Source organism: Mus caroli, unplaced genomic scaffold (genome assembly GCF_978045245.1).
Source record: "Mus caroli unplaced genomic scaffold, Mus_caroli_1 scaffold_1, whole genome shotgun sequence".
NCBI lineage: Eukaryota > Metazoa > Chordata > Mammalia > Rodentia > Muridae > Mus > Mus caroli.
The window spans coordinates 173,567,298-173,594,877 of NW_028227256.1; the positions used below are offsets into that span (position 1 = coordinate 173,567,298).

The following is a 27,580-nucleotide window of genomic DNA, read 5'->3' on the forward strand; positions in this document are numbered from 1 at the left end:
CACACCTTTAATTCCAGCACTTGGGAGGCAGAGACGGGCAGATTTCTGAGTTCAAGGCCAGCCTGGTCTGCAAAATGAGTTCCAGGACAGCCAGGGCTACATAGAGAAACCCTGTCTAAAAAAAAAATAAAATAAAATTTAAAAAAAGACTTTTAGGTCATCTGATGGTCACGTGGTACTGAAAAGCTTTAGCAAAGAAAGAAGGTATATCAAACTCAACTCCTCTAGGCTTCCACTTCATTTACAGTGATAACATTGGAAGTTGTTAGATCTGCATGGGATGTATGACAATGTAAGTAAGGTGAGACTCATACCTAGTTTGGACAGTTTATTAGGCAAAGACATGCTTATTTTCAGATACCGGCCCGAGGATTGCTTCTCTACAGATCCTGAGTTGGATCCCAAACGCTTTCGAATTAATGACATAATGTTCCTCTTCCGAAGTCCTGAATGTGTAAGGTAACTTAGAACTTCGTGGTTACAGTGTGCTCTCTGGAACCCAGGTAGGTGAGGTGAGCTCCCCATCTCCCAGCATTGAGGAAGGGACAGCGGGAAGAAGGTGGGTGTTGAGCTGACTCCTTTGTTTTCTTACTGTCATACTTTCTAGGGTTCTGACATGTTGATTGGGTAGCCACTTACCGACCATGTCAGCTTCACTGTGTAGACTCTTATCATGTCACTCTTACTATGTGGACCCTTACCGTGTAGGTCTCTGTGTAAATACTTGATGTGGCAGCCTCCTGGTGTGAACCCTTACCTACCATGTTGGCCTCATAACTCCCTTTACAACAGTAGCAGAAATGGGAGCTGCTCACTGGATCATACTTTTAGCTAAACCTAGCACTGTCAGTGCAGATGTGAAGCAAATGTAGGACTTAGAGGGCGCAGATGGAAATGGCATTGCAGGTCTCATGCGCTACCCAGCAGAACTGGACAGTCCCATCCACTCACCCCTGTGAGAGCAGAGGACTCTTTATGAAATGTCTAATTAAACGTGCTTTGTTTTTTTTTCTATTTTCTACTTATCTTTGCTCTAGCAATCTGAAGTTTCAAGCAACAATATTAAAGAAATCTCTAGAAGGAAATGAAAGCTTTCTGTGCTATAGTTAGGGTTCACTTGTTGTTGAGTCAGAATCTAAAACCTTGTTTATATGTTGTCTTAAAATTACATCAAAAATCTCTGGAGACTATTATCCAGGCTGGGTGTTTTGTTTTGTTTTGTTTTGTTTTGTTTTGTTTTGTTTTGTTTTGTACATAAGCTACCTTTCAGCCCATTCCCACAAAGAAGAGGAGAGACAGAGTCAGACCAGAAAAAAAAAAAAATAACAACAGTGCAAGAAGTTAGCCAGACTTGTCACTACCACTACCATCTGCCCCTGCCTTTCAGTGTGGGAAAATCAATGGCTCAACCTAGCATAAGCAGAGAGGTGGGCTGGGCCTGTGTTTCCTAGACCCAGCCAACACCCATACCCTTCCATGTCTTAGCTTTCTAGCATTCTCCTCTAACACCAAACCAGGGAGCATTCATTGCATGGGATGTGGGTATGAGATGTAGGCAAGTGGGTGGGACACTTTCACACATGAGGAGGAAATAGCCTCCTGAAACTAGAGTAGAGGACACTGGGTCCTGTGGAGTATCTGACCTTTCCAATGTTGTATCTCCTCCATCTCTCTTCAGGAGATCAAGTCAGGATTCTATATGTTCATCAACCCAATGTGATTCAAGCAAGGGTCCCCAGAGTAGCAAGGTGAGTAGGAGACAGTGAGAACATCTTCCTGCTGTAAGCAGTAACTATGTGTACATGTGAAATCTTTGTTTTCCCTAAAATTCAATGACTACATTGAAGAACTTTATTTTCAAGGTCTTCCCATGTGTGAACAGCTGTAAAATAAGCATATTGATAAGTTAAACACATTGTTTTTAGGCTTGTAAAATAACCCGGTGATTTTGAGCATCTCTTCCATGTTATCATATTTCACATGTGGTATAATTAAATCACAGCCCATAATATAATGCAGCAGCCTTCTGGGATGTCAGTTCCAATCTTACAAATTTTTGCAGAGTGTTTTTCCAATCAGAATTTTTATTAAGTCAAATTTTCACACAGACATTATTTTGAAAGAACTAGTGTGGTAGAAAGCAAACATAACTGGATGGATATAAAAGCCAGGCAGAACCATGCCCAAATCTAAGTCTTCTGTGTCCTGCCAGATTCAGTCTAGCCTTGTCATTAAACACGAAGTTTATGTTTCCTTTTCAGTAGGATCAGGGGAATAAAGGCACCTGATATGATTGTCTGTAAAATGAGAGGTGGGCACACCAAGAATTAGGCATGCACTGGGGGCCTAATCACTGTCACTAGTGCAAGCCACCAGGAAATGCCATTATTTTATAGCTCTTCCATTTAGGACTATGAAAATCTCTGCAATACACTATTTCAAAGAAATAATTTTAAGTTGACATCTAACATTAAGACTTAGGAAAGTCAACTCAGCTCTCTGTAGGGGCTGCCCACCTAGTAGACCTCATTTCCTTGTAATGTCACAGAAACGTCTTCTCTCTCTTCTCCATTCAGGGAAGTAAGCAAAGCATACATGACACCGATGTCAAAGGTCAGTATGAACTCACTTCTGTAGAATCAAGAGGCCGAGTCTTTTCTTTCTCTCTGTATCACTGGGGCCTCACACATCCTGGGAAAGTACTCCACCACAGAGCTATGGCCCAGACCAGGCAGCTCCTTTGCAACCAGGATTTCATGTGATAGCATAGTCTTGATGTTCTCTTTCTGTAACTGAAGTATTGAAGTATTTGGGTGTCTTGGTAGTCTAAAGGAAAGGATATCTACTAAAATAATGGCTTTTAAGGGCATCAATGGGAGGGGGAAAGAATGTGGAAGAGTAAGGCAGAGTAAAGATGACTGCTGTATATTCTATATATGTTTGAAAACATCATCAGGAAGTCCATTATTCTTGATATATGTTCATTTGAAAAAGAATGACATATTTGAAAACATTCCCAGCATGGACACAAACAAATGATGTCTTTTATGCTAATTCTAGGTTTTTAAAATCTAAAATATTCCTGAACTTTTTAGTCTCCAGTGCATTTTGTTAAAACCTATGTCAGATTTATAAAACATTCTAGATGTGTTAAAACTTTCACAAGGTTTAGGCACCACATGCAGAATCTTGTAGAGGTTTTTACAAATAGGACCCCAGCCAAGTCTTTTAGACTTTACCAGTGATCCAGGATTCTATTGTATAAGTACTTTTTCTGTTTTCTTCCCTGTGAGTCTTCTCAAGTTTAAACTATATATATATATTTTTTTGAGAAAACCTTACATTACTCTTTCCCTCCCGCCCATCTCTTCTTTGCTGTTCCATAAAGCTTGAAACTCCAAGGGTTGTAAATACCAACAGAGCTCATGAGTTTTTCTTACTAGGTGAGCACACAGACATGGTGGGAGAGCAGCAGTCAGCAAGCAGGAGACAACCTGTACCCATCAGCTCCGTGGAACCACAGCCTCCTCTCCTGGTCTCTGCGCATGAGGATGGACACCTCCGTTTGTGGACGCTGGAGGTGATGAAGTTTGGTGTTGACTGGGACTCAAAAGGGATGGGATGATAAAGAGGATAGTTATACACTGCAGCCTTCTTCCACATGGAATTCAATGCAAACATTTCCCTCTTCCAGCCAAGGTCTATCCACTGACTATTGCCAAACTCTACACTAGGTCCATTTTACTACTAAAGGCATTAAGTCATCCAAACTGTTAACAGTTTCAGATCTTTCAAACTCAGCTGTGAATTGATAACAATAGTTTACTGGATATTTAAGTAAAGTGTCATTAATAATGTATTCTGTAAAAGGATGCAAGGGGCTAGGGAGATGAGTAAAACCCCTAGAATCCACAATAAAAAATTAAACAAGGTCGAGTACACTTATAATCCCAGTGTTGGGAGGAGGGATCAGTAGATCCCTTGGGCTTGCATGCTAGATATTCTAGCTGAAAATCTATAGGCAAGGCAGAGATCTTGTCTGGTTTTTTTTTTTTTTTTTTTTTTTTGAGTTTTTTGAGACAGGGTTTCTCTGTATAGCTCTGGCTGTCCTGGAACTCACTCTGTAGACCAGGCTGGCCTTGAACTCAGAAATCCGCCTGCCTCTGCCTCCCGAGTGCTGGGATTAAAGGCGTGTGCCACCACGCCTGGTGAGATCTTGTCTCAAAATAAGGTAAATGGTCTTCCTAAGGAGTGACAGCCAAGATTGTTCTTTGGTCTAGACACACACACACACACACACACACACACACACACACCCCTACACATTCATATTTACATAACGTAAAACAGAAATAAAAGAATACTGACATAGAGCATATAAAATATCTTATTATCTTTATTTATCTGCATATATGTATAATTGTACATGCACACATGCACATGTATGCCGTGGCAGTAATGAGAAAGTCAGAAGGAAACCTGTGAGAGTCGCCTCTTCCACCATGCAGGTCTCAGGGATCAAATGTAGGTTGCCAGGCTTGGCAGCGAGCCCCTTTACTCGCTGAACCTTAATATCAAACTTTAATGATATAAATTACTGAAAGATGCTATGGCATCACTTTGAATGTCCTTAAAGTTTTTTACTGTGAAACAGTAGCTTTAATTTAACAAAAGAGTTCAAGTGATTTGGTGGGTTGGAGGGTGTGCATCCCAATTTAAAAGTACAAATTAGGGACCAGAAAGATAGCTCAGTGTGTAAAATTTAGTTGCCACACAAGTGTGAAAACCTGAGCTCAAATCCTGGAAGAAGGAGATAAGTAGCTCCACAAAATTGTCTTCTGAGCTCCACATATGCAACACACACACAGTAAAGTTTTAAAAAAGAACAAGAATTCAAATCAGGGGAACAGACAATGATGGAGTTGTAAGTAGGTGCCCTATTATGACTCTGAAACTCTAGGAGACACAAGAAGATGCAAACACTGTGGTGAGCCTTCTTCAGGGGACTCAGGAGATGACAATGGTGTTATGTGACCTACACAGAGACCCAAGAACACAAAGCAGTAGGGCTGTCCACCAGCTCAGTGCCAGTCTGCCCACAGGTTCTAGCTTTGTAAGAAACCTGAGGTTTGAAAACACAAACTATCTCCCAGATGATCTTGGAATAGAATGCCTTATAGATAGTGAAGAAAAGAGAGAAGCAGAAGAGACGATATCCAAGGAGTCTTAGAGAACATCTGCTGATTCAAACTCTGTTCTCAGTAAGTCTCCAATGAGATAATGCTATTGAAGCCCTTCCAAAGGCTAGCTTATAGCACTCAAAATAGTTTGTGAGTTCAAACCTTTTGCAATCCGTTATTGCTTTTATAGTCAGGTATGTTTGCCTAGCATGTAGTATGTCTATTGAAATATGCCTTGTCACCATGCAGTTGCATTTGACTTTGAAAGGAATGTCAGTGTAAGGAGAAACCCTCTAGTTGAAATCCCACACAAGGAATTGTGTGAAAACACCCATGGAAAACACAGGGAAAAGAGGAAATCAATAACAATCATCTGGAAGTTGTCCATACTTTGAGTTATCCATCATTTCAAATAAGTCCTCATGGATAGGGTCAAGTTGTTTTTGGTGCAGATGAGGAAATCCTGTTAGTAGTAGAGATAAAAATTGAGATGTCTTGGGTAGAGTGAAATTCAACTTTAATCTTGTGATTTGATAGAACTTATCGTCACAGAAGCCTTGTTTGCCTTGTGCTTTGTTTAGGGGAAGCTTATAAAAGACATGCTGCCCTTCACGAAGCACTCTGCCATTTCCCTGACGTCACTATACACTGACTCGTGCTGCAGGATACTACTGGCTGGGAATGTGGGTAAGCCCTTGCTCTGTTTTAAGAACCTGCAGCTGGGCAGTGGTGGTTCGCGCCTTTAATCCGGAGGCGCAGAGGCAGGCAGATTTCTGAGTTTAGGCCACCCCGGTCTACAGAATGAGTTCCAGGATAGCCAGGAAATCATTTCATTCTCATTTCATTGAAAAAATGAAAGAAAGAACCTGCCTAATATAAAAATAGCTTTTGAGAAACACACATGACATTTACAAAGACAAATGAAAGTCTCCAAGAGGTATGCTCATGATGAGAAAGTTACAGCTACAGAGGGGTAGGTATGAAAGTCAACCTTCTACGTTTGTGGCATATGCCCTTCTTCCTGTGTGTCCTCCAGGACCAGGATTTTGATTCCTTATATAGATAGTTCTATAATTCTCCCTTATTGTTAGATTTATATCTGGATTTGTTATCAGGGTAACCCTAGCTTATTAAAATGGGCTTGGAAATGTTTTGCCCTTCTTTTTATGAAACAATCTGAGTTAGTGTTGCTGCTCTTTCTTTTCTTTTTTACAAAGTTTGAGATAGGACTTCAGGTAGCCCAGGGTGGCCTCAAACATGCTATATAACTAAGGACGACCTTGAACTTCTAATCACAATGCCTGTAGCTCCTGAAGCTAAGGTTATAGGGATGTGCCACCACACTCAGTTTTATGCAGTGCTGGGGATCAAACCCAGGATTTCTCAAATGCTAGGCAAGCCCACTACCAAGCTAGATCCCCCATACTCCAAATTCCTTTTTTGTATCTGGTTTATCAGGTTCTATTCTATCGACTAATATAAGGGCCTGAGTCAAAATGACTTGTCATTATGGGGAGTGTTTACCTAAAGAATATAATATCTAATTAAAGACTCCAATGTTTAAATTTTATACAGAAGGACACGTTATCCTTTGCACTATTAGTTCCTTCATGGATCCACCTCATGATGAAAAGGTATGAACTTTAGCTTTCCACATAAATACAGTGATCATCTCATGTTTGATGAGCACGGTTCTGGAGACACAGAAGATGAAAGTACAAGTGTCCCTCCCCACCCCCTTCCTCCGTACTCTCCAAGTACAGACTCTGCTGCAATTTGAACTACATGGGCCCAGCCTTTGCTTGGATGGATGCTACCTTATGACAGAGACAGAACCTTGGATGATCAAATGTTCTTTAACGGCTTTGAAACAATATGAAGTGGGAAAGTGCAGAGTTTTAGCCTGCCTATTTAAGAACATCCACAGGAAACTGAGTCAGCAATCTAGGAAACTCAGAAGAAATTCTTTTCAACCCTCTAAGATCTCAAGGAATAGGAGACACACAGAAAAACTTCAAGCTCCTAGGACTTTGGTCACAGAGATGACCCTAAGTAGATAGTCCAGGGGATGTGCAATCTTAGTGTGTTCATCGATGGGTAGAGAGAAACATATTACTGTAGAACAAACTGTGGGGGTGTCTTCTGAAGGCCCTCAGGAACTCCAAACTTGAGGGAAAACGTTAGAGAAGATATTAGTTGACTCCCCTTCAATGTTTTTGAAAGAGAGTAAGTTGTGCCTACTCTTTTTGCCAATACCTTACAACAAGTGCCTCCTACCCCATACCCTGTGCAAAGAAGAACATAGCCAATGCTTTCTCTAGACTCTTGGTCAGTCTTGTCCTTGGCCTTCACCTCCTGGATCTGCTTTCCCTCTCTCCCGATGCTCTTCACTGTGTCTCCCACAACTACCAACCATCCACTACAGTCCATGATGAAATAATAAATATATGAGCTCCTTTCTCCAGCAGGGACATGTACAGAGTAACACCTCTCTAAAGTTGGGGTATTTGTGCCACCTCAGTAAGCAGGAGAAAGCTCATCAGAGCAGAGCCTTAATCACTGTCTATCCTACCCACTCATAAATGTAGCTCCTCAATGAGAAATGATTTTGCTTAAGACTGTATTTTGATTCATTCCAAGATCTTCTTGTTGCCATCTAGAAATTCAAACAGCTGCTTTCCTGGCGTGCCCATTCTTTAGAAATTATTCAAGTGATCTACGTGGAAGACAAGCAGGTGGTGCTTACTGCCTCCATTGATGGCTCAGTGAGGTAAACTCAGACGGGTCCATCTTGTGAACTCGGGGTTTCTAGTGTGAGCAGAGTCAGAGTTGGTGCTAATGTTGGTGTGTTCAGTAAAGATGCAGCACTTCGGGTAGTTTCTTGGTCTTTTGGCTAAGATCAGGTGTGTATCCTTACCAATTAAATCTCTGATGTGTCCTCCATCTGAGGACAACATAACAAACAGACTTGGGATCTGGAAGATGGGATTGAAGCTTTCTTCATATATTCCATGAGCTAGGGTTACAACAGCTCTGTTGATGATGCTCCCCCTTCATGGGACTTAAGAAAAAGCACAATTTGGTACACTTATTAGATTAAGTTTATAAGTAAACCAAAAAGTTATATAACGAAGTTTTGAGAAGCTTATCACTCACTTTTTCTTTTTCTATATCCATGGACATGAGAACTCCTTTATGAAAAAAGGGGGCAGAAGCATTCTTTGTAATGTTTGCTCTCACACAGACTCATTAAGCAAATACCACTTTTTAAAAAAGTTATGACAAATATTTATAGTAGAATTGGGTTGTATGGGATTTTTTCAAAGGATTAAACAGGATAGGCAGCTCAGAGAACTAGAGTCAAATCTGAGAACACAGAAGGAGACTGGGGATCAAAAGTTTAAAAATTAGTCATAGAAAAGAACGTGTAGCCGGGTAGAGTGGGGAAGAGCTCTAGTCCCAGGTCTTTGGGGGATAAAGAGGCAGGGGCATCTCTTAGGCTCAGGAATTGTGATCCAGATTGAGAAATCTTGTCAGAAAGAGAGAGGGAAGATGAGGGAGGATAGAGATGAATGAATGAAGAGGGGAGAGGAAAAGAAAGGAGAGTGTGAGAGGGAGGAAAAGGGAAAGAAAAGAAATGGGAGAGAGGGATAAAAGGAATGAAGGATAGAAAGACAGAGAGACAGAAAGGAAGAAAGAAAGAAAGAAAGAAAGAAAGAAAGAAAGAAAGAAAGAAAGAACAAAAGAAAGGAAAGAAGAAAGAAAGAACAAACAAAAGAAAGGAAAGAAAGGAAGGAAGGAAGAAAGAAAGAACAAACAAAAGAAAGAAAGAAAGAAAGAAAGAAAGAAAGGAAGGAAGGAAGGAAGGAAGGAAGGAAGAAAGAAAGAAAGAAAGAAAGAAAGAAAGAAAGAAAGAAAGAAAGAAAGAAGAAAGAAAGGAAAAAGAGAATTATAAAGCAAAGAGGCATGAATTGGGAAGGGAAGGGAGAGGGCAGGTGAAGAGGACAGGAAAGGGAGAAAAGAATGGAGAAAAAGAAGGAAAATAAACAAGAGAAGAAGAGGAAGAAAGCTACCCAAACAAAATGTCACCCAGTAAAAAGAGAAGAAAGTTGGCTAGTTATTCTAGTGTGGTTGATTTTTGCATAACCTACTTACTTGAACTTAACTAATTAATTGTAATCAATGCTAAGCACTTGTACCCAAAATACTAAAAATACATAGACATATATAAAGAAAAGGAAAGGAAATGTCATGACATTTCTAGAGACAAACTGCTGCCCACCTGAAATGTTTTTAAATCATGGCAATGAATCATGTTCTTAAAAGGATGAAGTTAGACCATATTAGGAGATCTAGCAAGATTTAAAGCACATGAGACCAATTGAAATACAAATTTAGAAGAGGAAATATTTATTATTGTTGTTATTATTATTATTATTGTTGTTGTTGTTGTTGTTATTGAATTAAAATTCAATAGGTCCTGGCTAACTCTGTTGGCTTGATGGTGGGGGTTCAGTTGGGGACACAATTGTGTAGTACCTAGTAGGCATTGCTATAGATTTGAATATTTATCTTTAAAGAAGCCACTAGCAGGTTTTAGACAGGAAATAATTGGCTTAAAGTTGGAAGCCATGTTGCAGGTCAAATCAAGAGAACATGAGCTTCAACTAAAGGAGAAAGTGGAAGATTAACATGGAGAATAGGACCTGCCATATATACCCAGGGGAGCCCTGATGTCATTCCAGATAGAAGTCACCAAAGAACTATAATACGGGAAGATTCGGGGGAACTTTAGGAATATCAAGATCAAGATGGTTCCATAGAGAAGGCAAATACATAGAGCTATTTCTGCGTCAAAGAAGTGACCTGCTGTTTTATTTGTAGGAAAAAAAATAGCATTACACATGCTGTTAATGACTTGGTCTTCTGGTCTTTATGTGGGCTTGTTTTCATCTACCCCTCAACAGAAATGCTTGCTGAAGGGTATAGTATATGTATTTGTGCATGCATGCAAGTGCATGTGCATATGTACACACACCAACCACGGGTATAGAAGCCTCTGTTGCTATGAGCATTATCCTCTTGTCTCTGTCTCTTTAGGCTGCTATAACAAAGCACTTTCAAATGGACTGTTTACAAACAAGAGAAATATATTGCTCATAGTTTTGGAGACTGGATTGTCCAAGATCACATATCAGCAGATTGAACAGTTAGAGCTTGCTCTCTGATTCCTTAAATGTCACCTGCCTAACTCCTAACATAGTACCAACTTTCCATCATTGCAACAGAACACTGGCTTCAATTAGATTAAAGGTGGAAGGTTTTAAGCATGCATGTGTGTGAGTATGTGAGTGAGAAAGTGTGAGTATGGTCTGTGTGTTGTGTGTCACACACAAGTACATGCTCGAGTGATGAGGGTGCACACATGTGCCATGGTGCACACGTGGAGGACAGAGGACAACTTCATGGAGTCAGTTCTCTCATTTCACATTCAGAGGATCAGACTCCTGTCATCAGGCTGAGCAACAAGTGCCTTTCCACTCTGAGCCACATCAGGGGCCTGCAAGGAATGGGCTACTTAGGCCCAGAGCATCCGAGACTTCAGTCCTGAGTGGTGGAGCATCCTTGTTTTTAGGCCGGCAGTGAGAGAGAGCCTCCTGATGGAGGCGCATGGTGGAGGAAAATGTTCACTTCTAGAGGCTGAGAAACATATGCAAAAAGGATCTATGACATGACTTTCAAAGGCATGTCCCCAGTGACCAATAAAACTCTACCGTGCTTCCTTCCAACCTATTTTCTGAGAACTGATCCATTAATGAGATCAGTGTGTGCATGATCCCATCAAGTCTCTCTAGTGCCACCAACTAGAGACCAAACCTCCAACACATTAGCCTTTAGGCATATTCTATATCTAAACCATGACACCGTGGAAAGGGTCAACCAGCTCCATCAGAACTCTTTTGTTAGGGACACTACTATAATTTAAATGTTCCTTCTAAAACTCCTGTTAAATTTTCATCACCGATGTAAGGCATTAAGAGAACAAGAACTCAATTTGACAGTGATATTTAGAGGTTATGACTCCTAAGAAGTAACCAAGGTAATGACCAAGGTAGGGTGCTGATGTATGAGACTGTGGTTCATAAGAAGAGAGGGCTGGCAAGATGGCTCAGAGAGCAAAAGTACTTGTTGCTGAGCCTGATGATCTGTTTGGGCTTGGAAGCATACATAATAGAGAAGAAACCAACTTTCACAAATTAACTTCTAACCTCCACACAAGAACCCATGCGCACACACACACACACACACACACACTCAATAAATATAGAAAGTTAAAGGATAAACGTCACGAGTAAGGATACATTTGCCTTGTCCTATGATGCTGCTGAACAGCCTTAGGACTCTGTAGAGAGGCCCCTACTAGCAATGGAGGACCTCACCCTATATGACCATCTAGTTTTGAATCTCTCAGTCTCAATACATCATGCTGTCAGTTATAAAAAAAGAGAAATAGACTAAGGCAGGCACTAATTTCATTTATGAATGTAGAATTCTCATGACTTAAACACTTCCCAGAGACTCCATCTCATGCCTTCCTATTAGGAATTAGGGTTCAACATGACTTTGGGGGAGGGGCACAGACATTTAGAATAGTGCACTGTTAAAGTCAGTCGTCCTTGGCCTGGAGAGATTATTTTTATGATTCCTTTAAGTGGAACACTCCCCAGATACTCGACTCATAGAGCTCGTCTCTATTAATAGCGGTCACAAAGCACTGCCGCCTTTGTAAGTAAGCCACATCCTTTGGCTAATATATACTGCCACACTCTCAACAGGCATGCCCTCTAACATTCTAAATCTTGTTTATAAAATGATTATGATTTTTCAATGGAGAAAAAATCATACTTGAGACTTAAGCCTGGTTCACTGGACAGAAAATCAGAAGTCTCATGATAGCTCAGGGTCCATGTCTAAGGTTCAGAATATCAGATGGGGTTATTAACTTGGTTCAGAGCCATGAAGAACAAGAAACATTGTGAGGTTGGGAGCACATCACTTTAGTTATGTGTCTGGAGCAGAATTCATTTAGCTTTTCAACCTTCTTGCTTCTCTGTTTAAAGGGCTTGTTATAAATAACTCTGTTTCCTTACTGGTAACGGCTGTGGGCAGGCCATGCTACCTCAGTAGTGCTGTAAACTAAAATATAGGAGGTGTGTAAGATGCTCACATTAAATCCTCAGACCATGTCGAGCATGAGGAGTCTCATCTGGATACCCGTGCTTGTCCCCTCCATCTACTGATGGAGGTAGTCTCTACTGGAATTGTGTAGAATCTACTCTTAGTCCCTCTAGGTTCTCCTCCTTCTTGGTCAGTACAGCAGAACCCCTGGTTAGTGTTGAAATCAAGACAAAGAGATGTCTGTAGAGAGGCTAACACAGAAAGAGCAGTATCTCATGAGATAGCCTTGTCTAACCAGGGACTCCCTCTAAATCTCTGGGTGGCTGGACCAGACCCTCAAAAGAAATAGGAAGAAAAATGAAGACACAAAACATCTCTCTGTAAGATACAGAGCACACAGCCCTGCTAATGGTATTCTATATTAGTTTAAATCACCTAGGCAGACTGGGGAAGCTTCGTGGGGCCAATGGCAAGACAAATAATACTGATGGGTAAAAATGAACTTCCCTTAGCATTCTTTCTCAGTACTCAGCTGTGAACTTAAAAGGGGAAGGATTGTCCTTGGAACGTGAGGGGAATTCAGTATCATTAAAAGCATTTGCAGATCTCTCTTGTCACGAGTTTCTGTTGATGATGGCTTCCTTATAGGACAGATGAACATAGCCCATGATAAGACCTAACTTAACTCATAAACTCTCAGCATGGGTTCTGATGAGCTTGTGGTAGCAGGGTTGTTTGGAGGGAAATGTCTTTCTTGTTTTCTAGCTTTCATCGGTGAAGACTGCAGGCAAAAGTTCAAGTTGGCTAATGCCAAAAAGTTACAGGTTAGAATTCTGACCGATCAAAACGTTCACTTTAAGGGCTGGGAGTGTAGTCCAATGACAGGATGGTTAGCTGGTATGCTTGAGGCCCTAAGTTCCAAAATACAAAATACATGTTCACATATGTTTAGCTATTTATAGCATTTAGGGAGACGACTACTGAAAGAACTTTCCAAGGCAATCCGTATGCTCTATGGCATGTGCTCAAGCTCACTTCTTCTGACTATCCACTTACTGCCCTTTCCTTCCTCGCCTCTCCTCCAGGATCTGGAATTCCACCAGTGGTCATTACTGTGGGTATTTTGGACAACGAAGAATGTTTGACCTTTCCCAAACAAGTGACTTCATTTTGCCTTGTGATGTTAATGAATATCCCATAGAGATTAAAGAAGAAAGCAAGTTCACAGAGAAGACACAAAAATATGAATATCCTCTGATATTTGACCGTGAAAGGTGAGGCCATTTAGTTTTCTTGAAATGAACAGACAAGAACTAAATTATTACTATGGGGTGACACTGTGATGCAATGAGAAATTCAAAATCAAAACTTTTCAATAATTTTGAAGCCCCATGGAAGGGAGAAACATGTAAATTAAAAATTAAAATTCAGTAATAAGGTAGTAGTCCCGGAAACTTCTAATTCTTAATAGCCAGTTGGCAATACCAAAGAAGAACAAAGAGACATTTGTGTCGGCAGAGGTGCCAAATAACCATGATATGATATAGTCCTACATATGGGGCCAAGGGGGAAGTGGAGAAGTATAGTAGCTCTGACTGCTCATGCCTGCAGTCTTAGTCCTCCCAGGGTTGTCATGGGCAACCTAACAAAACTCTCTGTCAATAAACAAGACAAAACAAACAAACAAAAAACACCATAACCAATGAACCAAAGAAGTGGTTCTGTGGTTAAGAGCACTTACTGTTCTTATATAGGACCACAGTTCAGTTCCCATACCAGGTGGCTTATAACTATCTTCCAAGGCAGAAGCCTCTTGAGGCAGTTGACAAAGTCCTGTTGGAGAATCTTAAGTGAGTCAAAACTAGGAATACTGAATGTCATCATTTAATGCCAGGAATGCAGTAAATGCTCGAAATAAAAATTGAAGGTGAGAGTCAGAAACTACAGGATTCAAAAACACAGCCAACTTGGGGAAAACAGAGAAGGTCTCCAGATGTCTGAAAAGCTCCACTGGGAGGCTTGAGGCTTGCCTTGGCTGAACAGTAAGGAGCAATAGAAAGGAGCTTGGATAAAAAATATATGAGATAGACTTGTAGAACTAGACCTATGTGGTGATATTCAGCAAGGAGTGGTAATTTGCCCTATTTGGGGTTAATTTTCCAGACTTGAATATCCATGTATCATGTATTAGTTACTCTACTTGCTGCTATAACCAAATACCTAGCAAAGATATCTCAAGGAAGAGTTGTTTTGTCTCATGGTTACATGGCACCACCCATCTTGGCAGAAAAGTCATGGCGACAAGAGCCTGAAGAAACTGGTCATGACATGGAGAGTGACAGAACGTTGATTATCTTAGTTTTTCCTTTGTGTTCTGTCAGGACCCCAGCCCATGGAATGATTTAGTGTAGGGTTTCTCACCTCAATCAACCTACAAAGCATCCCTCCTGGCCACGCCCACAAGCTTGATTCTTGGGATTCTAGCTTCTGCTGAATTGATGTCAACTATCATGGGTCTTCATATTTCAGATTACTCTCGTGTTCTAGTTTGTGATTAAGTCTTCTTTATGCATGAGTCCTTTGAGGGCCAGAGTCTTGTCAACACATTTTCATATCCCCTGTTCTCAGATCAATGCTAGTACCCAACAGGCACTCAAAATATTGTCCTGAAAAACTAGTAGTGAATACTACAAGCAGAGGGGTCAGGTTGAACTTGCAAATACCAAAGCATGAAAGGGTTGTCATAACTCAAATAATTTAAATGTATGATTATGCTCACATTGTGTTTTTACAAACTAAGTTTGCTCTATAGCGTAAATTAAGCGTTGTTCTACAGAATGACTCTGTAACTTTAGATTTGTTTGTTTGTTTGTTTCGGGGGTGGGGGAGGAACAGAGAGTTCATGCAACAGCGAATCTGTGGAGGTCAGAGGACAGCAGATAATAGTCAGTTATTTCCTTCTACCATGTGGGTCCTGGCAACTGAACTGATATCATCAGCCAATCGGGGGTACCCACTGAGCTTTCTCTCTGGGCCTAGAATGATCATGGCTCGAGACATATTATTGATTTTGTTTTAAAGGTGTTTTTAATGCTCAGTTATGACTTCCTAAATATGTATGTAAATAAGTTTTAACTGTAGGGAACTTTCCAAGGCCACTCAAAATCAAGCATTGAATTTATAAGACTTTCCCTCATTTTTACTATATAGGGCTCCCCCCAAATGACAATTGATGATTTTAATTACACAGACTTATCCTGGAAGAGTAGAAATCACTGTGGTTTCCCTAGAGGGAGATCAAGGAAGCAAAATGGAATAAGAATTAGGTAGAGTCAGCGTCATTGGGACTGGTGCCATGAGAGTCAGGCAATATGGGGAGCAGAGAGAGAGAGGACACATGGATACTTGACTATTTGGCAAGGAATGAAAGCTATAACTACGTACCTGACCTTTTATTTTTTTTGTATTTTTGTATGCAGATGGAAAAAAATGAGCTCAATGTCTTTGCTTTTTAAGCGACCACCTCTCAGTCCCTTTGAAGTGCAACATGATTTTAAATTTTTCAAGTCTCTTTCTTCTCCAAAGGTAGCTAAGATAACAAAACTTACCTTTGCTTTTGAATTTTTGAATTCAAATATTCTCACTCTTGTAACCGGGGCTTTTTGTTTGTTGCTCTTTAAAAACTGCCACAACTTTTTTGGCATAGACAATACAAATCAATTCTCTTATAGATTTGTAAATAAGAAACCAAACTGAAGTGAAAGCAGGGGTTCAGGAGAATGGGGAACCCACATTCCTCATTTGGGTTCCCTCTCTCTGCATCATCAAAGTAAAAAATGCAGCATATGGTCGCAGGTCCCCCTGACTCAGTAGGGAAGGTTATGTATTTCTGGAGTGGAATGATTACTCTGGGCACCCTTAAGTAAGTTAGGAGCACCTCTCCCCTCAGTCATAGAGTCCATGTGCAGTATCCCAGTTTAAGGGCTGGCAATGGCTGTTTCCAAACATCCCTGGCAGTGAGTGTCCATTCTGGGGCACGTTTTGTTTACTGTGCAATCTGAGAAAAAAAATGAGCTGGGATTATTTACCATGCTAGAGGATGGATGTAGTGTGGGGCCAGAGGTATGGAATTAACTAATTAGTTAATTAATTAATTAATTCCTTCTGGCTCACCAACAAATAAAGCAAGCACACCTGTCGGAATTAATCTCTAGCCCAGGCCTGGCCCCACAGTCTATCGGTCTGTCAGTCACACTCACTCTTTCTGAGCTCTCCCTAGCATGCGACTCATCTGGGGTACCTTTGACACAGGCAGAAAGTACCTTCACCTTTCCAAACTCACCCATCTTCAGAACACTCATAAATGAGCAGAGGTTGGTACCTGGAATATGAAAAAATTCCAAAAATAAGAGTCCTAAAATTGCTTTAAAAGCTTGGATATTTCACTAAAGAAAAAATACATGCCAATAAGCACATGGAAAGACACCTCTTTAGTACACAGAGAAATGCACTGCAACAACATTATGAGATTCCACTTTGGGTATTCCAGGATCTAAATAGTCTGGTGATACCACAAACAGCAATCTTCAGGTTGTCAGAAAAACAGAAGTGACAGTCATACAAACTGGTAGAATGTCACTGAAGAGAAATGTGACAGCATGATACTGGCAAGGTTGAAAATTGCTGGGCCCTACTGTTGTATATCAACTCAGGAGACTGGCATAAGTACGCTGGGCTAGAAGGCTAGCTTGGTTTACATAGTGAGTTCCAGGACAGCCTAGACTACATAGAGAATTGTTCCAAAACACACACACACACACACACACACACACACACACATCAAACTAAAGCTGAGATGATAACTGAAATATTAAGAAAATTGGATAACATCCTTAGAAAGGCTTTGTAGAGTCATTGAAACACTTGAATACACCAAATTTCTTCTCTCACTTCCTTATCATCCCACCTCACTTGTCCAGTGAGCTAACAGGCTTCCACACCAGTTAAGCTGAGATGTGATTCACTTGAAGTCTCCGATTAAACTACTCAGTTTTCTGATAATTTCCTTTGGACACACAGTTTGCAGTGCAAATAATATCATTTCCATTGGGGCAGCCCCTTCCCCTAATTTGTTATCAATAGACTACTTGCCTAAGATCTACATCAGTGAGTTAGGCTTGACCCCCCATATTTTGATGAATATTTGATGGATATAACGTGCCCCTTCCAGTAAATCATTGCTTTGTTTTATAGATTCGCCGATATGCTTTGGAAGGTTTCCTGACAGAAAACCGAGAGGCAGGGATTGTTTTTGGTTCTCTGCCTATATACAGGGTAAGTTAGAAGCTTCTAGAACTACAGTGGTAACAGGACAATACAAAATCTGACTTCTCATTGTTGACATAATCAGCCTTCTGGTGCTTTCGTAAATGTAGTGGTTCTTATCCCGGACACGTCTTGGGTCATGTATATATTAGTAGCTTGAATCGTTCACTTCTGCTGTTGCACAGAAGAGTGTCTTTGAGCTTTGACCTAGCAGTTCATACCTTCAGGATAAAACCCAGATGCCTTAGAAGAACATACAAACTTTCTATGATCTGGCTCTGCCAGACTTTTGGACCCTGTTTTCTCCTGTGTTCTCCCCATACTGTCCCTATATTCCAGCATGGCTTGAGTATAACGAGATACTCCATCACTGTGCCTATGCTATTATCTGTCCAAAAGTCATCAAATCCATCATCCAAGTCTCTACCCCAAGCAACCAGTATTAAGTATCTAATGAAGGCAGCCAGGAAATAATAAACCAAATACCAAATATGTCAACTCAATATCAGCATAGATCTTTAGCATTACTTAACTCTATAAGGACATGTTCACTGTAGTAGATAACAAGTAACTATGATGCTGACAGTGACCAAGAATTAACAGTGAATGTCTGAGGAGATGGTTCAGTCATTAAAAGTTCTTACCATACAAATATAATGACTTGAATTTGGATCCTCAGCACCTACACAAAAACATAGAGTGCATCTGTAATCCCTGTGCTGGGATGGCAGAAATAAAACATTCCCTGGGGTTCTTGAGCAACTATTCTAGTTTGATCAATGAGCTTGAGGCTCAATGAGAGACCAGTCCTCAAAACCTAATGTAGAGGTCTGGAAACTGTCTTAGTGAGGAAAGTACTTTCCATACAGGCATGAGGACCAGAGATAGGTCCTCGGAACTCATGTAAAGGCTGGGAAATCCAGACACCTCACTTGCAATCCAGGTGCTTGGAAGGTAGAGGCAGGGAATCTGCTAGGCCAGCTGGCTAGATAGACCAGCCCCAACTGGCAAGCTCCCATTATCCTGCATCAGTAAATGAAGCAGAGAGTGATCAGGAAGAAGGGTGTGGAGTTCAAGGCCAGCTTGAAATACATAAATCTCAAAAGCATGGCGCTGGAGAGATTACTCAGTGGTTAAGAACATTTGCTGCTCTTCCAGAGATCTAGCTTCAATTCCCAGCATACACATGACAGCCACAGCTTCCTGTAACTCGGGTTTCAGGGTATCTAGCACCCTCTTCTGGCTACTGAAGACACCAAGAACACACACATGGTACACAGTGAAATTAGACAAACCAAACTAACACAGGGAGAAAGACAGAGAGAACAATGGATATCCAAAAGGGGCATGTGGCTTGAAGCAGATGCGCCTCTCCCATGGCACCCCAATCTCAGGTTTGCATTCCAGAAGTAAATACTTTAAGCATGCTTGATGAACTCTGTGCTTTGCAGGTACCAAGTCCCACGAGTCTAAGATTCCTTCCCCTTATTGGCTCTGAAGTACAAAGAGATTCAGTGGAGGGTGTTTATATGAAGAAGAAACATGACAAAGTAAGTTCCGTGCATCCCACAGAGTACTCTAATTCCATACCCACACACACACACACAGAAAGAGAGAGAGAGAGAGAGAGAGAGAGAGAGAGAGAGAGAGAGAGAGAGAGAGAGAGAGAGAGAGAAGAAGACAGATATACACACACAGAGAGACACACAAGAAGAAAGACAGACACAGACAGACAGACAGACAGACAGACAGACAGACAGCAGACAGACAGATACACATGCTCAGGGACACACAGGAACAGACAGACAGACAGACAGACAGACAGACAGACAGACAGACAAAATGTGCTCTTAATCACTTCTCAGTCACCCAAAACATTCTAAGCCTAAAATTATTTCAGTGCATATTTTCAAGGATATGTATGTGTTTAGCTCAGTGAGATAAAAATCCATATGTCTGTTGGATAGAAAGGAAGGAAAATCAAAGTCTGAACAAATGAGGCTGTCTTGATGCATCTTCAAATAAGTTCTGTAAGTGGCTTTAGAAGCCAACTGGATATGAATGGCTAAGCCACCATAACTGTCCTTTAGGATCTTCCTGCATCTATGCAGGCAGTGGGAGCCCTGGTATCAGTGAACTTGTCAACAGCATTTGTCCCTATGTGTTAACAGAAAATAACATGCAGTGCTTTTTACATTTCAAAGTGTTCTTATTACAAAGGATTCTCTTTTTACAATCAAGTCAGAAGGAAGTGGGAAGTCCTTCTAAGATGTGGGGAGTTGGTACCAAAGATCACATGCTAATTAAATGATAAGACTGAGATCTTTCCCATCAGATTTCAGGATCCAATCTTATTCCGGTGGCACTAGAGGCTCCCATGGGCCTGACTTAACCTTTGCTCCTTTATCTAGCCATCAGGGTACGTCCAACATTAAGAGAGGGATGTAGTCCAGCATACAGCTTTTACTGTCCATCAATAACTCAGTACCTGATAACAGACACACTGACAGCACTAGTCACTTTTTACAAGCCATTTTTATGAAACCAAGGTGAGAAAATGTCTTTGGGATTTTGTTAGCTTTTGCACTGGCATTCGTCAGCCATGCTGTCAGTTAGTCAAGAAAGAGCTACTGGCAAGAGAGGAGTTTTCTATAAAAATAATACTTCTTGCTTTTAGTTGTAAGGAACAGATGAAACGGCGTGGTAGAAATAATCCAAAAGTAAAAGGTAAAATGTATACACATTTCTGTTGGGTTTTACAATTCGTATATTTAGTTCCCTATCTTTTTATTCTTTACATTTTTATCTAATTTAAAGTTAAATGTAAGTTTATTTCTATGCAAATACCAAGCTTAGAAATGAAGATGACCACATAGCTTTTTTTTTTTTTTAATATTTTTATTACATATTTTCCTCAATTACATTTCCAATACTATCCCAAAAGTCCCCCATAGCGCCCCCCGCTTCCCTACCCACCCATTCCCATTCTTTTGGCCCTGGCATTCCCCTATATTGGGGCATATAAAGTTTGCAAGTCCAATGGGCCTCTCTTTCCAGTGATGGCCGACTAGGCCATCTTTCGATACATATGCAGCTAGAGACAAGAGCTCCAGGGTTCTGGTTAGTACATCATGTTGTTCCAACAATAGGGTTGCAGATCCCTTTAGCTCCTTGGGTACTTTCTCTAGCTTCTCCATTGGGAGCCCTGTGATACATCCAATAGCTGACTGTGAACATCCACTCCTGTGTTTGCTAGGCCCCGGCATCGTCTCACAAGAGACAGCTATATTTGGGTCCTTTCAGCAAGATCTTACTAGTGTATGCAATGGTGCCAGCGTTTAGAAGCTGATTATGGGACGGATCCCTGGATACAGCAGTCTCTAAATGGTCCATCCTTTCATCACAGCTACGAACTTTGTCTCTGTAACTCCTTCCCTGGGTGTTTTGTTCCCAATTCTAAGAAGGTGCACAATGTCCACACTTTGGTCTTCATTCTTCTTGAGTTTCATGCGTTTAGCAAATTGTATCTTATATCTTGGGTATCCTAAGTTTTGGGCTAATATCCACTTATCAATGAATACATATTGTGTGAGATCTTTTGTGATTGTGTTACTTCACTCAAGATGATGCCCTCCAGGTCCATCCATTTGGCTAGGAATTTCATAAATTCATTCTTTTTAATAGCTGAGTAGTACTCCATTGTGTAAATGTACCATAATTTCTGTATCCATTCCTCTGTTGAGGGACATCTGGGTTCTTTCCAGCTTCTGGCTATTATAAATAGGGCTGCTATGAACATAGTGGAGCATGTGTCCTTTTTACCGGTTGGGACATCTTCTGGATATATGCCCAGGAGAGGTATTGCTGGATCCTCCGGTAGTACTATGTCCAATTTTCTGAGGAACCGCCAGACTGATTTCCAGAGTGGTTGTACAAGCTTGCAATCCCACCAACAATGGAGGAGTGTTCCACTTTCTCCACATCCTCGCCAGCATCTGCTGTCACCTGAATTTTTGATCTTAGCCATTCTGACTGGTGTGAGGTGGAATCTCAGGGTTGTTTTGATTTGCATTTCCCTGATGATTAAGGATGTTGAACATTTTTTCAGGTGCTTCTCTGCCATTCGGTATTCCTCAGGTGAGAATTCTTTGTTCAGTTCTGAGCCCCATTTTTTAATGGGGTTATTTGACTTTCTGGAGTCCACCTTCTTGAGTTCTTTATATATATTGGATATTAGTCCCTTATCTGATTTAGGATAGGTGAAGATCCTTTCCCAATCTGTTGGTGGTTTTTTTGTCTTATTGATGGTGTCTTTAGCCTTGCAGAAGCTTTGTAGTTTCATGAGGTCCCACTTGTCAATTCTCGATCTTACAGCACAAGCCATTACTGTTCTATTCAGGAATTTTTCCCCTGTGCCCATATCTTCAAGGCTTTTCCCCACTTTCTCCTCTATAAGTTTCAGTGTCTCTGGTTTTATGTGAAGTTCCTTGATCCACTTAGACTTGACCTTAGTACAAGGAGATAGGAATGGATCGATTCGCATTCTTCTACATGTTAACAACCAGTTGTGCCAGCACCATTTGTTGAAAATGCTGTCTTTCTTCCACTGGATGTTTTTAGCTCCCTTGTCGAAGATCAAGTGACCATAGGTGTGTGGATTCATTTCTGGGTCTTCAATTCTATTCCATTGGTCTATTTGTCTGTCACTATACCAGTACCATGCAGTTTTTATCACAATTGCTCTGTAGTAGAGCTTTAGGTCCGGCATGGTGATTCCACCAGAGGTTCTTTTATCCTTGAGGAGAGTTTTTGCTATCCTAGGTTTTTTGTTATTCCAGATGAATTTGCAGATTGCACTTTCTAATTCGTTGAAGAATTGATTTGGAATTTTGATGGGGATTGCATTGAATCTGTAGATTGCTTTTGGCAAGATAGCCATTTTTACAATGTTGATCCTGCCAATCCATGAGCATGGGAGATCTTTCCATCTTCTGAGATCTTCTATAATTTCTTTCTTCAGAGACTTGAAGTTTTTATTATACAGATCTTTCACTTCCTTAGTTAGAGTCACGCCAAGATATTTTATATTATTTGTGGACCACATAGCTTTTAAGAGCCAGCATAATGGAACTAAAAATTAGTCATGGCTGAAGGGGCGGGGTTTGGTAACTCCATGGCAGTTAATGAGCATGTGTAAAACCCTGGGTTCAACCCCTAAACACCATAAAAATCAAATAAAGGGCCTGGTGTGGTGGCACATGCCTGTATTCCCAGCACTCAAGAAAAAGAGATAAGCAGATCTCTTAATTTCAGGCCAGCCTGGTCTACAAAGTGAGTTCCAGGACAGCCAGGGCTGTTACACAGAGAAACCCTGTCTAAAACAAGCAAATAAACAAAGTTTATAGAAACATCCAGTCACAGAAAAACAATTTATGTTGAAGATGGTATATGTCAACATACTCCAAAGGAAACCTAATAATAAAAATTCCCACAATTTTACATCAGACAAAAATAGTATACTCAGGAACCTTGGGAGAGAGCTCAGTTGCTAAAGAGCTTGGCCTACAATCACAGGGACCTGAGTTTGGATCTCCAGTGTCCACATAATGTGCTGGGTGCAACAGGGTATGCCTGTAATCTCTGCACTGGAGAGATGGGGACAGGAGACCTCCGAGACTTACGGGCCAGCTAGTTTGGCCAAGTTGGTGAGCTCCAACTGTACATTAAAATGAACACCCCCATTTTGCACTTCCAAAAACTGAATCATAGGAAATAAATATCAAAGATCCCCCCCAAGAACCTAGTGACAGAGCTGGAATTTAAAGCCAGACGTTTACATGTTTAATTAAACCTGCATGCTTTAATGTAACAGAGTATAATTCAGAGGTCCATGAGCTGTTGTCATCTCCTGATAGGAATAGTTACACAAACAACACCAGTCTCCTCATTCAGGTTTATCTTTCTCCCAACCCCCACCACCCTCTGACTTCTTGTCACACAGTGATCCCCTCTTTCTACATCAGCATCTTGGTGTTCTGTTGTTCTTGTTTTGAAAACTCATTTCTCTTCCTTGTCTTTATTCTAAGGGATTGTAAATCCTCTAAGGGCACATGCTTTGACTGACTCCTGGGAAGGAGGGAGTACCCACTGAGTAGTGAGCCCAGGAAAGAAATGGAGGAAGCATGTAAAATGGCAGAGGGGGTGCTCTCTCTGCTGGGATGTGCAGGTCATGAGCAGAGCTGAGTCTCCTATTTTGTCTCAGGGAGGCAGGAACAGAGACAAGACCTGTTAGAGTGTTCAGGCCTAAAAGAGCTGAAGACAGAGGCTGAGCCTCAGAGCTTTGTCTCTTCACCGTGTACATCTCTTCTTCCCTTTATGCATTATAAAATTTTGTATGCAATCCCAGCAATATCTTAGGAATGTCTGGTATTCAACTAGTAGCCCATGAATGCTGATTGAATGTTACCATCAATGTATCTATCTATCTATGGGCTTTAATTTTTTATTTGTGTGTGTGTATGTGTGTGTGTGTGTGTGTGTGTGTCATAACAAGCATGTGGTAGTCAGGGAATAGCCTTTGGGAGTCAGTTTTTGCCTTCCACAGTGAGGTCAGATTATAGAACTCAAGTTTGTCAGGTCTGCGCAGTCAGCACTGTTAGCATCACAGCCATCTCAGTGTCCCAAGGAAAGCTTTTGAGACAAGGTCGTGCCATGTAGCGCTGGCGAGCCTGAAACTTGTTATGTTCTGAACTGTACTCATATGTGTGACAGATCCTCTTGCCGACCCTTTCCAGTTTGTGTGCATGGGTCCTAGAATGGATAAGCACCGCATTAAGTAGCTCAGCAGCTCTTCTACAAGCTTGGGAGTCCCACCTCCTCCTGTCAATACTCTTCTGCCCGGAGATGCACAGGATTGTTGAAATCACTTCATTACTTGTCTAAGAGGAGAAAAATGTTTAGTGGTAGAAGTTGGGAAACTGCACTTGTCTATAATGCCTTTTAATAACCAATGTACCCTTTATCCCGCAGTCACGGAGGAAAAGCCTGAAGAGGAATTTGGTCCCACAGATAAATCTGGCTTCATCCTTCTTCCCAACCACACCCAAGTGAAGAGGAAGCCTTAGAACTGGCTGCTGTACAGGAGGCCACAAGGTCCAGATCTAGTCAAGATGAGGATGCCACACCATCAGATGGTTACACGTCTCTCTTACAGGCCATCCTGATAATGGAGGTTGCTCAAGGGGCTCTGGTGACCTCACAGGATCTGCAGCCAGTCTGCCAACTTTTTACACATAGAAAAACATAACAAATGGGCAATGTCTCTCATCATTGTCAACAAGATCTCACAAGGACATAAACAAAATCAGTAGCCTGGGTAGACCCAAATGATATGGTTAGTGGTGATTAGCTTTGTACCTATCTCCACCTGTTCACCCCAACCCATAACCAGAATTAGAGCGTGCGCAGTAAGAGGCAAATCATGTGTGTGTTCTGTTGTCTGTATGTACAAAGGACCACTGTCATTGTCACTTTGTTTATTTGAAGTACTAGAAATTGAATCCAGGGGCCTGACATGCTAGGTGCGTCAGTTATATCAGCAGCTCTCTATCGAGATAAGGTCTCACTAGATTGCTTTGGAAGGGTGAATTTAAGGTTACCTTGCTTCAGCCTCCAGATGTGACAGGAAAATTATTATTAAAAGAAGGAGGAAAAGGAGGAGGAAAAAGAGGAAAAGGAGGAGGAAGAGAGGAGGGGGAGGAGGAGGAAAAGGAGGAGGGTGTATAGGAGGATGTGAAGGATGTGGAGGAGGAGGAGGAGGAGAAAGAGAAAGGAAGAGGAGGAGGAAGGAGGAGGAGGAGGAAGAAGAAGAAGATCCCTACCCAGCCTCTCAATGTTTGTCTGTTTCAGTGGAGGAGGCAGGGTAAGGCGGTAGTGTCATCTGGGAGCTATGGAGGAGAAGTCTTGGAATGAAGCTGTGACTACAAAAGCTGATTGGCTGATTATAACTTCAGTGCCATGGAGAGGTTGAAATGTTGCAAGTGCAAAGGCAAATTATCTTAGAGATATCTCTAGTTTCCTTACTAGCCACTGATTGTCCTCCTCTATGCATGACTCTGTGTCTGCCGTGACCATTAGGTTCATCCTTTGGAATATATAAAGAGACGCCTCGTTTCCACCAATGGAAGGGCTAAGAATGCTGTCAGATCGCATCGAAGGCCTACAGCTGAGTTTTCCCCCCACTTTGCTGTAACCTGCCTACCTGATATGCTTTTAGTTACTGTTTTATTGCTATGTAAAGACACCATGACTGAAGCAAATCTTAAAAGGGGGATGCATATAATTGAGGGCTTGCTTGCAGTTTCAGAGGGTTAGTCTATTATCATCGTGGTGAGAAGCAGACAGACAGTCATGGCACTGGAGAAGTAGCTGAGACCTTCACATCCTGAATCACAGGCAACAGGCAGAGAGACACTAGGTCTGGCCTGAGCTTTTAAAACCACAAAACCCACTACCACTGGCTCACCTCTTCCAGCAAGGACACACCTTCTCCAGCAAGGACAAATCTATTCTCACAAGACCACACCCCTTATCCCTTCTAAACAGTTCATCAGTTGGGGACTAAGCATGCAAATAGGAGAGCCAGGGGAGAAGGGCATTTTTACTCAAATACTACATGTACCCACCAAGCTATCTGAAAGTGTTAGTTTATGACTTTCTTTGTTCTGTAACTATAAACGTTCATGCTTTGCTGCCTTGTTAGCACACGATATTTGGAGAAACCCTATTCTGTGCTCCTGGACATGGTCACTTATATTTGCCTCTGGAATACACTTGTTTATCCTTTGGGGTGAGGGCTGTGTCTTTTGTCAACAGAAACAATATCCAGAGTTTCCTGAAGTCAGAAATTGTTTCCGTTTGGTTTAGAAATGGGTCCCGATAAATAGAGCTGGCTGGGGCTCCTCATGTTCTCTAAACAACTGACCTTCGTACTTTCATCACACGACTGACTGCCACCACACGACTGACTGCCACCACACGACTGACTGCCACCAAGCTCAATGGGCTCTCGGCTTGCTGAGCATGAAACCAAAACAAGCACAGCCAAGATATAAAGAGTGAGATTTGTGACTGGGACCAAGTGAAGAAATGCAAGGTCCTCATCAAACTAAAGGATCATGGGTACGTTATTTAGGCAGTCTACACAGAGACACACACTATATATATTTAGTAGGGGATAGCCCAGGACTGATCATGCCTGAGCAAACTGAAGAAAGGAGTTACATTCCTGAACATGTTCGTTTTCAGGTTTAAAAGAAAAATATCCAAGGAAACATAGTAGACATAGTTTTGGGCTCAAGATCCCAGCAAGCATGTGTTTAAAGGGTTAATGAAGGGCAGATGCCTCTGGGATCGCTCTGCTGGCAGCATAACATTTGACCTGAACATAGACTTTGTGAAGATGGGCTGAGAGAGGACCTCGTCCTCTACAGTGTCAGTCTTGCTTAGCAGCCAACAGAATGTTAGCTAGTGGATGCTGCATGGAAAACACCGAAGAACTGGAATGTAACTGATAATGAATCTGATTTAAAACATAAAGCATAGTGCGAAACTATCAGAATTGAAATGGGAGAATTTTAGGTAACTCAGGCTTCTTCAGGAAATGATTCTGAGGCCTGAGTAATAAAAGTGTTGCATGGTAACAATTGTTAGTCGTTTCCCCGAAGCATCACTCTGCTGCTTGGTTAAAGACCAGAAAAGTCCCTTTTTAAAAATTTGAGCTCTCATTCTGTAAGAGAATGGTGCGTTATGTGGGGATACTAAATCAATAATGACAAAGATATGAACAAAACATACTTAGTAAGTAAACAGAATGGTGTAATTAAACAAAGAATTGG

At 41.3% G+C, this 27,580-nt stretch overlaps 1 protein-coding gene and 1 non-coding gene across 3 annotated transcripts in view; both read left to right on the forward strand.

Moving 5' to 3' along the window:
* Nucleotides 1-25,151, forward strand: part of Wdr64 (WD repeat domain 64) — a 124,038-nt gene extending 98,887 nt beyond the window's left edge. The window contains exons 17-28 of one of the 2 annotated variants that reach the window (XM_021175403.2): nucleotides 358-459; nucleotides 1,679-1,748; nucleotides 2,577-2,613; nucleotides 3,444-3,580; nucleotides 5,762-5,867; nucleotides 6,756-6,814; nucleotides 7,841-7,950; nucleotides 13,445-13,633; nucleotides 15,839-15,944; nucleotides 17,613-17,693; nucleotides 19,136-19,234; nucleotides 24,714-25,151. In XM_021175403.2, coding sequence (XP_021031062.1) covers nucleotides 358-459; nucleotides 1,679-1,748; nucleotides 2,577-2,613; nucleotides 3,444-3,580; nucleotides 5,762-5,867; nucleotides 6,756-6,814; nucleotides 7,841-7,950; nucleotides 13,445-13,633; nucleotides 15,839-15,944; nucleotides 17,613-17,693; nucleotides 19,136-19,234; nucleotides 24,714-24,794 — 1,177 coding nt within the window. In that variant the 3' untranslated portion in view covers nucleotides 24,795-25,151. Of the gene's footprint in view, nucleotides 1-357; nucleotides 460-1,678; nucleotides 1,749-2,576; nucleotides 2,614-3,443; nucleotides 3,581-5,761; nucleotides 5,868-6,755; nucleotides 6,815-7,840; nucleotides 7,951-13,444; nucleotides 13,634-15,838; nucleotides 15,945-17,612; nucleotides 17,694-19,135; nucleotides 19,235-24,713 lie in introns of those variants that run through there. The other variant, XR_015046592.1, reaches the window with a different exon arrangement.
* On the forward strand, nucleotides 8,054-8,235 carry LOC115032541 (U2 spliceosomal RNA). The gene has a single exon (XR_003838194.1). It is a non-coding gene; the product is annotated as a U2 spliceosomal RNA (small nuclear RNA).
* Nucleotides 25,152-27,580: the final 2,429 nt, after the last annotated feature.